General features: G+C 42.1%; 1 protein-coding gene and 1 long non-coding RNA gene across 11 annotated transcripts in view; both read left to right on the top strand.

Moving 5' to 3' along the window:
• ARHGEF9 (Cdc42 guanine nucleotide exchange factor 9) overlaps positions 1–15,718 on the top strand; it is a 152,523-nt gene that overhangs the window by 110,824 nt on the left and 25,981 nt on the right. For 6 of the 10 annotated variants that reach the window (XM_012500961.2, XM_030806664.1, XM_003281138.2 and 3 more), the window contains exons 6-7: positions 1,095–1,224; positions 10,394–10,525. In XM_012500961.2, the coding sequence (XP_012356415.1) occupies positions 1,095–1,224; positions 10,394–10,525 (262 nt within the window). The remainder of the gene's footprint in view (positions 1–1,094; positions 1,225–10,393; positions 10,526–15,718) is intronic. The other 4 variants (XM_030806660.1, XM_030806661.1, XM_030806662.1 and 1 more) reach the window with 1 other exon arrangement.
• Positions 3,795–5,105, top strand: LOC105738525. Its single transcript, XR_001114350.1, has 2 exons — positions 3,795–4,048; positions 4,960–5,105. It is a non-coding gene; the product is annotated as an uncharacterized LOC105738525 (long non-coding RNA).

Raw genomic sequence — 15,718 nt, forward strand, 5'->3', positions numbered from 1 at the left:
TTGGTCCTTGGCTGGCTGTATCAGATAGGACACAAAAAAAGTGATGTAAACAAATAGTGGTCCATTTGTCTCTCATGTAAAAGAAGTATGTATTCTGAAGTTTATGACTGGTATGGTGGCCTCATGGTCATCAGAAACATGAGTGCCCTACAGCTATCTACTATCCTATACCTAGGGTATTGACCTTGTCCTTATGGTCCAAGATGGCTACCAGAGGTTCGGCCATCACATCAACATTCCAAGCATCAGGATTGAGTAAAGGCTAAAGAAGGGTATGCTCTCTTCCTTAAAGGTGATTTCTCAGAAGGCCTACCTGATAGAGCAGGAGCACCGTCATCTTGGACAAACACTGCCACTTTAAGTTCCAGCTCCCTTTCTAGGCTCATGCATTTCAAGGAAATCACTTCTTTTCTAACTGCAAGCAGCCAGAAAGAGCAGACAGTAAGAGAGCTCAGGCACAGAAGGAGGTGGGGGAAAAGTCTCTTGAGTAACTGCCAAACTTCACCCTCATACAATGGGCCCCAGTAAAACAGTGGGCGTTAATAAGCACATTCCGTTTCCTTCAGGTGCACTAAGATTGAGAAGATAAAAGCAGACTCAGGGGATATGCCTGCAGCTGCAAAAAGATGTATGGGAACAGACACACAACTCTCTCTCCCAGATAAGCACAACAAAGAGGTGCAAAAGCAGTCTATGCCTCTGATAAAGTCTCCCACCCTGAATCCTTAAAAACTCTTAGTCTGTAAGAAAGTGTGGCTCTGACCTAACTTGGCCAGCTGCTCCTCTCGGGTTTATTTAAAATCAACCTGTCCCTGTTGACTGAAAAGCCATCCTTCATGTTTCTCTCCTCTTTCTTTAATTCTTACACTACCCAACACTTCTATTTACATATCAGTGTACAAAACTTACTTGCGTAGTCATTTTTGCTGAAACAAAAGATAGAATAGGTAGTCTTTAGGTGGTGTGGGTTCCCATCCGAAAATCAGGACTCTGTTACTAAGGAGGTAGAGGAGAGTGGATGTTAAGATTGGCACCTAGCACATTGGTTCTTTGGCACATTGGTTCGTTCAACTTGCACTCTTTTGTTTTCACAGTGACTACAGGTATGTGGCAGCTGCTTTGGCTGTCATGAGAAATGTAACTCAGCAGATCAACGAACGCAAGCGACGTTTAGAGAATATTGACAAGATTGCTCAGTGGCAGGCTTCTGTCCTAGACTGGGAGGTAGGAAACTTACCAACCAGGGTATTAGGGAATCTGAATAGCTTGGCAAAATCTTCCCATCTTAGCTAAGGATAGGTGAAGAGAAATTACATTTGAAGAGCAACAGTAAGGATTTAGATTAGACTCAAGGTAAAATTTCCTGCTAATGAGAAGTGTTGGATACTTGAATAACTTTCTAAGATTGGAGAAATTTTTGTGATGATACCTCATTAAGAAATGAAAGGTTCATTTCTTTAGGTATTTCCAGGGAACAATTGGATTGACTCAGTAGCCTTTCAAAGCTCTTTCTGGATTTATGACCAACAGATTCACACTTAGATAAGAAGTAGTTTATACTAATGTACTTCCAGATACAGAATACGAGGTTGGTTCTCCTGTTCCCAACCATGCAGGACAGCCAACATACTTTTTTTAATCGGTGATATCACCTCACCCTGGCACATCTATTAGGTCTCTCTATTAGACCTGTACACTATAGGCCACAACCATCATCCCTGCCAAATCCACAGTTTTCACATCTGTTTTTAAAATAATCCCTGATTATTTCATTGTAGACAGCCATGACTTCTCTGAATTCTGAAAGACCATCCCTTCCTAGATGGAGTGCAGTGGCACAAACTTTGCTCACTGCAACCTCCGCAGATGCCCACCAAAAGTACCAGGAGTAATGACATTTCACATATGTCTTGCAGGCCCAGGTTGTGCAATCTGATAGTCTGCTGGCTAAAATAACCAAGATGGGAGAGGCTGGACGTGCTACTAGGGAGGGATTAGCAATCTTAAGCCCTGTGGTCACAATATAGAGGTAGGGTCTGCTCCCTATTCCACTGACCTCAACTCAAGTGTCATTTTCAGTGATTAAGAGGTAGTATCTCTCTTAATACTTAAAGTATTTTAGCCCGTTCCAAGGGAACCAAGCATCATCCTCACAAACAGCTACTTAACCAAGGCCCAGAAAAAAGTCACCTTCCTTTTATTCTGCTACTTCTGTCCTACCTTAATGTAGATTGCTGAAAAAGACCACAATTCTGATCAGCTGACATCCTTTTGGGTTATATTTGAAGGATAATGTTCCCATATAAGTAGAACAGCACTTTGATTTGCAGAGAAAGGAATTTGTGTAGATGAAGAGACCCTCATTCTCTTAAGCAGAAGCCAGCACTGGGCCAGACTTAACTAGAAAATTGTGGGTCCTTTTTTCCTTGTGTTGGCCTTGCTTTGGCCATTTGCCTGTTTAGAGGCAGAGAGCTGGACCAAATGACTTCTGGCAAGCCCATCAACTCTAAGACACTCTAAAATTCAGGTGGATTAGCTGGCCTTATTCTCTCTCGTTGGCAGGGTTTTTTGTAAGAGAAGGTGCCCAGCAGCAGTTGTCTTCCTATTCCCTGGAGCATCTCCCCAACTTCCCAATGCCTAGAAGACCTTCTAATTCCCCTGTGTGCTCTGGGACATCAGTTCTTGGAGCTGGAGCCATGGGGAACCAAAAATAGCATGAAATTACCTGGCCTACCTAGGGAGCTTCAGTAGCACCAAGCTCAATAACACTGAGCTATGATTTAAACACTCAGCATCTCAGAAGGAATTTCCTGCATGTTTGTCTGGTTGGGGCCACAAAAACACAGTTCTAACAGTTTCTGCCTCCTTTGTTAGCCTGATTGATTGGTACTCTAATCTCGTGTAAGCCCACACATCCCTTATACGCTCCTGCTTGGTGAAGCCTTTCTTTATCTAAATTGACATCCTACTTCATTCAGGCTGCTATAACAAAATACCATAGACTGGGTAGCTTATAAACAACAGAAATTTATTTCCCATAATTGTGGAAGCTGGGAAGTCCAAGATCAAGGAACCAGTAGATTCAGTGCCTGATGAGGGCCCTCTTCATAGACTGTTGTCTTCTAATTGTAACCTCACATGGCAGAAGGGATGAGAGAACTCTTTGGGGTCTCTTTTATGAAGGCTGTTCCCATTTAATTCCTGACAGCCTCATTCTCATGACCATCATCCCCCAAGGCCTTACCTCCAAATACCATCACAGTAGAGATTATGTTTCAACATGTGAATTTTATGGGGATACATTCAGCCTATAGCAATTTGTAAGAAGAAAAATTCTTCATGGTCTTCTTGTCAGACTGAGGTCACTAAGGAACTTGCCAGTTCCAGCGAAGTTGTCCTCTAGGAAGTCTTTTCTCTAGTAAAGCCTGATGGTTATATTTCAGAGGCCAAGCCTAAAGTTTCTGTCATATTTGCCATACCTGTGTTAAAGACTTCTAGAATGTCAGAATCACCAAGGCTCTTGGAGGACTCCCCCTACAACCCTGACGATTCTTGTGTGTATACATGTGCACATATGCACATACACACATACTCTCACACACTTACTCTCAAACACCTTGCAATGATGGTGGAAGACAGAGAAGCAGAGAGAGGCTTATTTCCTACCAAGGCCACACAGCAAGTCAGTGACAAAGCTGGAACTTGAATCTAGTCTCCTGATTCCTTGTGTGGTGTTGTTTTCAGTAATGTACCACATATTCCTTCAACCTTCTGCCTCTCACAGCCCAATTGCTGTTTTTTGTGATATGGCAGTGACTTCCTTTTTGTATGTAGTAAAGAGTTTATATTTAAATAAGACAATGAGACTACCTTGGGGAGGTCATCCAAATCCCAGTCAGGTGGTGGGTGAGTGCTGGGGAGTCTCCCCAAGAAAGCAATGAGACATGGATACTCCATGGCTTGATGATTGTTAGGATTGATGGCCCAATTTCACAGGTTCCCTGGTATAGGTTCTTTGTGCATTCCACGTGTCCAAGAAGTTGTCTAGGTGAGGAGAGACATTCTGCCAGATTGCCGAGGACTGCTGTGAACGGACCATGCAAATCAAGAAAAAGATGCCATATTTTGCTGTCTCTGCCACCCCCTTGTCTCCCAGATGTTTGAACAAACAGAGTGGCTGTCAAAAGCATCTGCATGATAATTTCAGCTTCATTTGTCAAATGAAAAAGAGGAGTCATAGGGGAAACCTTCAGAGCTTAATCTCCCTTGAAGAGGAATTTGGAGGGTAGCATGCAGGCAATTAGTATCTGCTCAATAGATCAGAGTGTCTGGCTAGAGAGCAGGAAGCCTTGCATTATATTAAGGCCTGATCCTTTCTTTTAGCTTATTCTGTGAACATTCTTGGTCTCTTTGCCCAACTCTGGTTATTATCCCTGCCCTCTACCATTCTATAGGGACTAGAGTTCCTGAAGTAACTCTCCTTTTACCCCACCCCCCAGGGCTCCTGAAAATCAAATGGATGAGTAAAAGTGTCAGTCATCTCTCTACTAATCAATACATTAGAGCAGTATGCGGGAGCAGCAGGGAGAATAATCTGTTCCCAGGGACTGCAGTTTCTGGGAAATTTCTATTTCTAATTTCTGTGATGCTGAGGTTTCGTTGAGCTGTCACTTTGCCACCTTGCACACTCATTTAATCCACTTGAAAACAAGGGAAAGGTAACATATCCTGGATAGCTTCTTTTTAATCTTTTTTTTTTTTTTTCTGGAGATTTGTAGCAGGAACTTAACATTGTAGCTCATGTTTGGGAGTGTGATTATGTGTGGTTGTGATTTGCTCTTTGTGGCACCCCTCTCCTCGCAACCTGGTTGTGTAATACCCAAGGATCTGTTCCAGTTTACTATTTGATGATTGAATCCAAAGAAGTTGGAGGAAACAAGAAAACCCAACATGATGAAGGCAGCAAAAACATCTACTTAAAAGCTAAAGTGGCTTGATGAGGCATACTCCTGGGACAAGAAGATCAAATGTAGGGCTGGATGGATTTGTTACTCCTCTGCCTTCCTGTCAGTAGGCAGCATTGAAAATAAACTAGTTAAAAAGTATGGCATTCCCCTTGTCTTTTCCCTGGATCTGCTCAGATTACAGCCCCACATCAATTGGCCTATAATTAGAATGGGGTGAAATCAGGCAGAATGGGGTGAATTAGAATTAGAATGGGGTGAGGCCTCTTCTCTCCGGCTCTGACCCCGAGGAAGGAAGGTAGATAAGCTGGCAAGAAAGCTTTGGGTAGTTTTTGGTGGCCACTGTTCATTCCACACCTATTGATTTAGTTGTCAAACAGTATTTATTGAGTACTTAAATATCAAGTACCCTGTGTCAGACCTTATTCTAGGTTCTGCAAAGACATCAGTGAACATGACAAAGTTTCCACTCTCATTGATTTATATTCCAGTAGGGAAAAGAGGCAACAAACAAACATATATCATCAGGTAGATGGGCCTCTGAAGAAAAATAAAGTAGGATAACAGGTTAGGGAGTAATGGGGATACTACCTGAGGAAGTAACAGTTAAGAACAGACCTGAAGGAGAGGAAGGAGCAAACCATGTGGTTTTCTTGGGGCACAGAATTCCAGACAGAGGGGAAAACAAACACGAAGACCCTGAAATATGGGAATGTGTGCTAAAGGAACAACACGGAAGCCAGTGTGCCTAGAGTAGAGTAAGTGAGTGAGAGAGTGGGAGCAAATGAAGTTAGAGAGGTGACTGGAGGTCAGATCCTGTCTTCATAAGACTGACTGTTAGTTTGAGTGAGATGGGGGCCATTGGAGGGTTTTTGAGCAAATACTTGAAATTATGAGACTTATGTTTTGAGCATTTCCCCTCACATGCCAGGCCCTATGCTGGGCAATGAGGATATTGAGATCAATGAGATGTGGCCTTGAACATCTAGTGGGGACAAACATATTCCAGCAGAGGGAACAGTGTGAGCAAAATCCTGGAGGAAGTGAACAGGTCTGAAGGACCACGGTTGGGGATTTTTGGAAGGAGTTGTACTTTTGGGGGCAAGACAAAGAGATGTGTTATATAAGTGGAGCAGAGGAAGCAAGGGTGAGGTCTCTAAACAATGAGAGGGCTGTCTCCTTTCCATGAACTCATTTGATGCTCTCAAACAGCCATGTGAAGTGGGTCAAACAGGAACTGTTTTAATATTCCCACTCTACAAATAAGGAAACAGATGGTGAGAGTTTAAGCTAGTTTCCAACTCGAGAGTGAGTTGGTAGCAGCATTGGACTCAGAGCCCAGGTCTTTTGAGATTCTCACCTTAGAAATCTTCCATGGCCTGAATGGTATTGCCTAGGTTTTCTTCTAGGGTTTTTATGGTTTTAGGTCTAACATGTAAGTCTTTAATCCATTTGAATTAATTTTTGTATAAGGTGTAAGGAAGGGATCCAGTTTCAGCTTTCTACATATGGCTAGCCAGTTTTCCCAGCACCATTTATTAAATAGGGAATCCTTTCCCCATTGCTTGTTTTTGTCAGGTTTGTCAAAGATCAGATAGTTGTAGCTATGTGGCATTATTTCTGAGGGCTCTGTTCTGTTCCATTGATCTATGTCTCTGTTGTGGTACCAGTACCATGCTGTTTTGGTTACTGTAGCCTTGTAGTATAGTTTGAAGTCAGGTAGCATGATGCCTCCAGCTTTATTCTTTTGGCTTAGGATAATGGCGACCATTAAAAAGTCAGGAAACAACAGGTGCTGGAGAGGATGTGGAGAAATAGGAACACTTTCACACTGTTGGTGGGACTGTAAACTAGTTCAACCATTGTGGAAGTCAGTGTGGCGATTCTTCAAGGATCTAGAACTAGAAATACCATTTGACCCAGCCATCCCATTACTGGGTATATACCCAAAGGACTATAAATCATGCTGCTATAAAGACACATGCACATGTATGTTTATTGCGGCACTATTCACAATAGCAAATACTTGGAACCAAGCCAAATGTCCAACAACAATAGACTGGATTAAGAAAATGTGGCACATATACACCATGGAATACTATGCAGCCATAAAAAAGGATGAGTTCATATCCTTTGTAGGGACATGGATGAAACTGGAAACCATCATTCTCAGTAAACTATCACAAGGACAAAAACCAAAGACCCCATGTTCTCACTCATAGGTGGGAATTGAACAATGAGAACACATGGACACAGGAAGGGGAACATCACACTCCGGGGACTGTTGTGGGGTGGCGGGGGGGAGGGACAGCATTAGGAGATATACCTAATGCTAAATGACGAGTTAATGGGTGCAGCACACCAACATGGCACATGGATACATATGTAACAAACCTGCACATTGTGCCCATGTACCCTAAAACTTAAAGTATAATTAAAAAATAAAATTAATTTATTAATTAATTAAAAAAAAGAAATCTTCCATGGCATCTGGTTGTTCCCCTGGGTTGGCGACAGTGGGAGGAGATTGGGTGGGAGCCACCATTCTAATGTGGTTTGGTGGATAAGAGCATAGGCTTTGGAGGGCTTCTGACCTAGGTTCTGCCCCTTTGGACAAATTACTTCCAATTTCTTTGACCTTGGTTTTGGGGTAATAACAAAACATCGCCTACTGGGTTGCTGTATTACTAGGAGACAGGATAGGTATGGAAACTGGGGCACACAGTAATAGTCAAGAAAATAAGTATCACTTATGTTGAGCTTATAGTGTGATGCGTACCTTCTAGGCACTTTATATGTTTTAATTTAAATAATCCTCACAACACCCAAATGAAGTTGGTACTGTTATTATCCCCATGTTAATGATGAGGCAACTGAGTTATAGAGAGACTACGTGTGTTGCTCAAGGTTAGTCAGCTTGGTGAGCATAGAGGAGTATTATTTTAATTTTTTTTCTACTTGGTGGAGTTACATGTTGCAAGTAATTAAAATATAATTGATGCTGGGCACCGTGGCTAACATCTGTAATTCCAGCACTTTGGGAGGCTGAGGTGGGTGAATCACTTGAGGTCAGGAGTTTGAGACCAGCCTGGCCAACATAGCAAAACATCATCTCTACTAAAAATATAAAAATTAGCTGGGCATGTTATCACACGCATGCCTGTAATGCCAGCTACTTGGGAGGCTGAGACACAAGTATTGCTTGAAGCCAGGAGGCAGAGTTTGCAGTGAGCCGAGATCATGCCACTGTACTCCAGCCTGGGCAACAGAGGGAGACTCTGTCTCAAAAAAAAAAAAAAGTTAGAATTGAGATGCCCCTGGCTGTGGAGTGGATGGACCAGATAATACTGGGTAGCCCTCCTGGTCGTATCATCCACATTTAGTAAATTGTATATTTAAAAGTCATTCTGACCATCTTATGGCATTGGCTCTCTTTTATGGCTTTATTGGACTTCATACATATTCAAAGTGGACTGTAGCACATCTTCCTAGCCTGCATCAGGGTGGGAACCTCTCTCAGCTTCCCATCCCTCCAGCAGGAAATCGCTGTACTGCTCCCTAACTCTGGTGGCTTTCTTTCCCAGTATCAGGCCTCCAGAGGTTCTGTGCTAGTATGTCAGCCCCTCTAGAAGGAGTGTTTACCTAGTTCCTGGATAATATTGAGGCTAAGTCTGGAGCCTAGAATTGAAGCAGTATTTCTAAGCGTTTTTCGGCGGGGGGTGGGGGTTCTATTATTAGAAAATAATTCTACTGAGTTCCCCCTTTCCTTCCCATCCTTTAGACTGGGGAAAAAAATGGTATGCTCGAATACACCATTTCTAGATGCCCCACTCTCTGGCCTACTACCCTGCCTGATTTGTGTTTGCCTCTGATTATTTCTGGGAGGTATAAAGGTCTCCATCTCTAACCTTGCCTTGAAGCTTTTGGATGTAAGGCTGAGATCTTAGCATCAAGGTATCAGCACTGAGACCATGAAGATCATCCTCATACTACATCTGGGAAAACTGACACCTAGAGAGAGAGGAAGGAATGGGTTCTCCAGTGCCTTTTTGGCCTAAAGACAGTACAATGTAGTACAAGGAGTGAGCATACTCTATGGAGCCCCAGAGGTTGGAGTTGGGTCATGGACCTGTAGCTAACTAGTTGGGCAACTTTGGCTTATCACTTGATCTTTTTATACCTCTAACTGTAAAATGGGAGCAAGAATATCTACTTCCCAGGGCTATCGCGAGGCTCATAAGATAGATTGAAAATATCTGGCGCACTGTCTGACCCATATAGGTGCTCAGGAAATATTAATTCTTCTATGTCTTGGTACACTACTCTTTGTCCCTATCTTCACATAGGCCCTGGAACACTCACCCTTGTGCCCACAACTTCGGTGTTGGTTTGCCTTGTGTTTCATGAATTTTGAGCATACGTGCATTCATCTCCTCCATGAAGACATAAGCTCCTTGAGGACAGGGGCCAGGTCTACCTTGACATCTGACACACACCCGCAACATACTTCTGACCTATCAGAGTTTCCATAAAGAAGGGGGAGGACTTGGAAACTCTATAGAATTGAATTAGCTAGGACTTAGGTGTCTTGGTACCTATTTGTGTCAGACTCTTTGTAGCAAGGAGGAGTAGTAGTTCTTTTCTGGATAACAGACCAAGGAATCATGTGGCAGTTAAGTTTCTTATTCAATCAGTAGATTTTAGTGAACTGAGAGGAGAAGGAAAAAAATTATAAGAGGGGAGTGGGTTCTTTTTCTCTCCGCCTGTTATCATCTTCCTTCTTGTCCTCCCCTGTTTCCTTCTACTCATGTGGGAAGCAGTGAGATTAAGGCCTGTTCTTCAAGTATTAGAAAGAGACTCAGGGACCAGAGCAGGGATTGAGAGACTGGGACAGAAAAAGAGACTTATAGAGAAGAGAGATGGAGAAATGTATTTATATGTATATATATATATATATATATATATATATATATATATATATCTGTGTGTGTGTGTGTATATATATATATGTGTGTATGTGTATATATATACATATATAAATAAAACATCTATCTCTCTCTCTCTTTCTCCACACACATATATATGTGTGTATGTAGAGAGAGAGAGAGAGAGAGAGGCAGACACAGAGAGAGAGAGACAGACAGACAGAGAACTTATAGGACCAGAGGGTAACTGGCGTAGAAAAGCTGTAGGAGTCCCGGGTGGCGGGGCACATTTGGCCTTGGGGTGAATAAGAAAATGGGTCTTCCTAGCTCACAGAGCTGTAAAGCTTTTTGAGGAGTCCCAGGAGTCCCTCTCTCCCTCTGTCTCTACCAGGGCCTTTCTGGCCTCTTCCTGTCCCAGTCTATGCCCAGCCTTGGGTGCCTCCAGGCAGGTGATGGTGCCATCCTTCTGCCTGGCTGCCTCTCATCATCACATGTCCTTCCCAGGGCGAGGACATCCTAGACAGGAGCTCGGAGCTGATCTACACTGGGGAGATGGCCTGGATCTACCAGCCCTACGGCCGCAACCAGCAGCGGGTCTTCTTCCTGTTTGACCACCAGATGGTCCTCTGCAAGAAGGTAACCCTGCCCCCTTCTTCCCTGAGGGAGATGGGTACCTAACAGGGTACCGGACCCTCCTCTTCATCATCCCCAGGCTCCCAACAAAGTGGGCAAATACTGATGGGGGGAAAACAGACAGGAGATTGGCAGCAATTCTGTATCAGGAGCACTAATGTGGCATGAATGTCACAGGCAGGGTTGGCTTGTGGGCAGTGAAAAACTCTGAAGTCGGTACATTTTGTCTTGGTATTTTTTTTACCCTTTGCCCTAATGACCCTGGGGTGCTCCTTCTCACTTTCTTCTACCCAGAGCTGCTCGTCTGCACCATTTGTAAAAAGTATTGAAATATGTCTATCTTAGTTGGTAAATAGTAGTTTCCCTGAGCACTTTCCCTCATTTCCACTCTAATGGCTCTGGCCATGTGGCCCCTCCCTGCCCTGGGAACCAACAAGGAGCCTCCTACTTTTGCCCTGACAGGTAGGTACCTTTGTGATATAGGAATTTTTTCCATGCCTCTACCTATTTCCTATACAAGGTGCACTGGTTCCCCACAACCCCCAACCGTGCTCTTCTCCACTCTTCCTTCTTTGTAATCCATTTGAGGAGAGGTCTTACTCTTGTCACTGACTCCTGGATAACTCTGTGAATGTTGGTTTCTAGGACTCTTCTCCTTGGTGAGGCTGGGAAGGGTAGCATATGTTCTAAGCGTCACTTCTCCTTATGGGATACTCTTCCCCCTACTTCCTCACTCATAGTAGAGAGTTCAGACCAGTTTTGGCTCCAGGGGCTAACTGGGAAGAATTGGGGACCAGGGAAAGTAAAAATGGAAGAAGAAACCAGAATGCTTAGAGTTCCTTTACAAATTCACCATCCTACCCTTGGCTCTTTTGCCATCATCCAGTCCCTTTGTCCTCTCCTTCACCCAGTAGTGAATGCCTCTGAAGAGGAGTGCTGAGTCACAAAACACCAGAGTAAATAGTGTTATATTCTTCTGGGCTGGAACATGAACCACACAGTTGTTTTAAGCCCCCTGTCCTCTGTGTGTGTATGTGTGTGGCATATCTTGTATTGAATCTTTATCCATTTGCTTTGACAGTGGATTGAGGGGAAAAACACTGAGCTTAGGTTCAGACTGCCTCAGTGTTTGGTGATAAACTCTGAATGTCCACTCTGGAACCAATAGCCAGTCAGTTAATGGGGATAATAACTTAACCTCAGTATGGAGTTGACCCTCAAACAGAGAACTTTTATGAATCTGAAACTCAGCCAAACACTAATGCTTCTTTCTAGCTCCCCCAACTCTTCTCAGGACTTTCATAAAATCAGGAGGTAGGATTTTTGAGGGTTAATTTAGGCGGCCATGGAAATTCTCAGCATATCAGCCATGTCACCAACACTAATGCGCCTGTTCTTCCCACTAAGGTGTTTACACTCAGAACAAATAGGAACCTGGCCTATTTTATAGTTCTGCACCCCCTAGGCCCTGTTAACTTTTTGGCATCTGTTAGCCAAGGCTGGGATTACTTTAACTAAAATGTAAAACTAGGCTCTAGAAAGCAGTGGCTATAAGAGATAGACCAGGATCCAGAACATGAAACAGTGAGTCAGAAGCCAGGAATAAAGGGGAAGAAACAAGATAAACAATGGGTTTAACTTAGAACTCAACGGGCAGTGGAAGACCAAGATGGAGTAATGAGCCAAGTCTAAGCCAGATAGTGGGAGCCAGTGATTAGGAAGAAACTAGAAGTCAATTCAGGGCTGGGGATTCAAACCAGCCAAGCTGGCAGAGTGGGGGAAGCATATAACAGGGATGGTGAAAACAAGAGAAACCTCGAAGCAGTCATAGCTTCCCACAGAATGGAGCTTTCTTGTTTTTACAAGAACCATAGGCTTTCTTCCCAAGACACAGCCAGCCTAGAGTCTGGGGTATAAAGGCTACTAACTCCATATACCTGAGTGTTCTTGACACTGGCTTCCCAGAACACGAGCAGTTATAGCCTAATTGTTCAAAGGCCATTAAAACTACCTGATGTTTGTTTTGAAGATTTCCATTTGTTATCTACAATAAGACTTTCCATTCAGCAAGTAGGGATAAACTTTTGAAAAATGATCATGGGGCCAAAAGAAGGTATGCAAAGAGACAAGGTATTTTGTCTGCTGGGTTGTTTAGGGACCTTTTGCCATTACTACAAAAGACTCTCTTCTTGAGATAGAGCTGGGAGGAATGGACTAGGTTCTCTGGAGGTGAAAATTCCTTTGACAAAGAGAATCCATGGAGGAAAGGAAGGGAATGTCTGGACTGGGCCAACATGAGTGAGGCTGTCACCTTACTCACCTCAGGCACACAATTTAAATGGATATCCGAAAGTTCAGTAATCCTTTTTACCAGGAAGAAAGGAGGTGAGGATGCTAAATAATGAAATATGGCCACATTAAGCTTTCTGATGATCTCATATTTAAAAAGGAGGAAACAAAGACCCCTAGCAAGTGACTAAATAATATATAATATTTTACATATGATATAATATTTAACAAGGGTGACAAAATAGTTTCATGAATCCTAGAATGAGTCAAAATTAGTTTTTAAAAATGCTTAATTTTAATTACTTTTAAAGCTATGTTCAAATGAAGAAAAAAGAAGTGATAGTCTGACAACCCCCTGTTTGAGGCAGATGGTTTACTGATAACAGGGGAATATAAATTCCTTCTCTATCAAGGAAAAGAAGGTATAAACTTGTTCCAAAGGGAATTGAAGCCCAAAGGATCTGAGGTTGTAAGAGAGTACTTTACTGCTCTGAATTCTTTCATGCTGTAGATATTGAGCCCCTCTTCTGTGCCAACCAGCTCTACTTTCATAGGGATTCTAGTCTAACAGAACTTAAGTATGATGTTATTTAAAAATATATATATCCCAGGGCACTGAAATAATTCTAAGATATCCCAAGTGGAATTGCTGTAGGTCATCTTGACAGAATTATGGGTTCCAGGAGATCTGTGTAAAGACTATAGATAGGAAAATGTACCAGTTTTCAAAGCAGAAAATAATATGTTCTAGAAAGTAGAAATCAACAATAAGATATTAATGAACTAGCATTTATTGAGTGCTTCTATGATTCTGCTCTAAGAACTTTACACTTATTAACTCAATTTAATCCTCACAAGAAACCTATGAGGTAGGTACTAATATTATTTCCATGTTAAGGATATGTAAAGTGAGACCTAGATAAGTTATATAATTTTCCCAAGGTGAAATAGCTAATGAGTGATAGAGCCAGAAATTAAACTCACATAAGCTGGCTCCAGATTCCACATTGGTAATATTTATGTCATTATTACCATTGAGCTTGTCAAAATTCTGTACTTGATTATTAAACAGCCTGTGAACATTTAGAAAGAGATACAGTGGCCATCTTTGGCTTTCTGAGAACAAGTCATATCCCATAAAACTCAGTTTCTATTTTGTCAGTAACTTAATTAGTTGATAGGAGGATTGCACAGGACAGAGGGTATCCTCTGCATTTCAGATTTTCCCATGGTTTCCTTGCAGACAGAAGTCATATGGAGTGACAGATAAAACATAAAGTTTGTAATCAGACAATTCTGGGCTCAAATCTTGATTTCAACACTCGCTGACTATGATTTCAAGCAAGTGACTTTTTGCTTTTTGTACCTCCATTATATCAATTGTGAATGGTGATGATAACTATTCTACAGGATTGTCATGAAGATTAAATGGAATCAATGCATATAAAATGCCTGATAGAGTGCCTGGTACTCATTAATCTCATCTTACCCAACCTCCAACAAAGAAATAGCCTTATAAAGTAGTGAGGTCCCCATCACTAGATGTACCCAAATATGGGCTAGATTATTATGTGCCAAAGATAGTATAGTAAACATTGAAACACTGATATCTCTCCATGAGCATGTGGCCTCACTACTAAGTTCTCATCCAACTGTTAAGATTCCCTTAATTCCCAGTCAATTATGCAACAATGTGCCTGTTTTGTACATTGGGAATTGGGATTAACTAATCCACTCAGAACAGCTTAAACAATTTATGCAGCTTGTAGCTTGTTTCAGAGAGAGAGAGAGAGAGAAAAGGAGAGCAAGAGAGCAAGTGGGCGTGTGTGAAGGTACCTTTAAAATGGCAATTATAGTATGTGGGAAAGTCACCAGTGGCTTCTAATTATGTGACCCCTTCTTTAATTTTTGCTGTCACCACTCTTTTAACTTTTCTTCCAAAAAATCCAGATAAGACTCTGTTCTCTTTCTTCGTATTATCTATACTGTCAGTCTCTGCTCCTCTATGTTTCATTGCATTTTTATTTTAGTTTTTGATGTGTTTTATTATTTTCTTCCTGATACAATTATTTGGGAAATTATTTTGATGCTTCGAGGGGATTTATTTCTCTCTGACTATTTACTGTGGAAAGGAGCAGATCCCCTTTTCCTGCACTCTCTGTCCTATTGTGCCTGTCTGGCCATGTTCTGTTGTCCCTTGTAGCATAACTGTTCTTTATTCCTGTTGCTTTCACCATATTCAAGGGGATCAGAACTAAACAGCATGTAATGATGTTGGGCAGAAGACTTCTGTTCAGGGAAGTTTCTGCATTTGGACAATTTCTTCTTGCACTGAAGGGTCAGACTTGGAGGATGAGCTATTTGGGACAGCTTATAAATCCAATAATAGCAACAGAGATGGGGCTGGAGCAGAAAGAAGAAGGGGATTTGAAACCAGAACTCCTGGGTACTTAACTTTACTCTATCTCTTACTAACTTTTCTAACCATTGGTCGGTTCTTTAACTTTGTCCTTATTTTCCTCAATGTCAAATCAGGCTGATGATAGAAGTCATCTCAAGAGGCTTTGGGAGAGAACCACCTGAGGTAGTGGGGAGCAGTGGAGTATAGGGTTAAGAGCATGGGTGCTAGGGCCAGACTAGAGGGCAATCTCCTTTCTCCCATGAGCTATATGACCTTGGGCAAACTTTCTGTGCTTATAATTATTCCCTTGTTTGCAAAATGAGAATGACAATGTATCTACAAGGAAGGGAGGTTGTGAGGGTTAAATGAGACAATGCAGATGTAGTGCCTGGCACATAGTAAGTACTTAGTGAATGTTAGCTATTAATACTATTACTATATATGCAGTGTTACTAATAATTCATTCAGTACTTTTTTATTTGGAGGCAATATAGCACATTGTAAAC

This window comes from Nomascus leucogenys, chromosome X (assembly GCF_006542625.1).
Source record: "Nomascus leucogenys isolate Asia chromosome X, Asia_NLE_v1, whole genome shotgun sequence".
Taxonomy (NCBI): Eukaryota; Metazoa; Chordata; class Mammalia; order Primates; family Hylobatidae; genus Nomascus; species Nomascus leucogenys.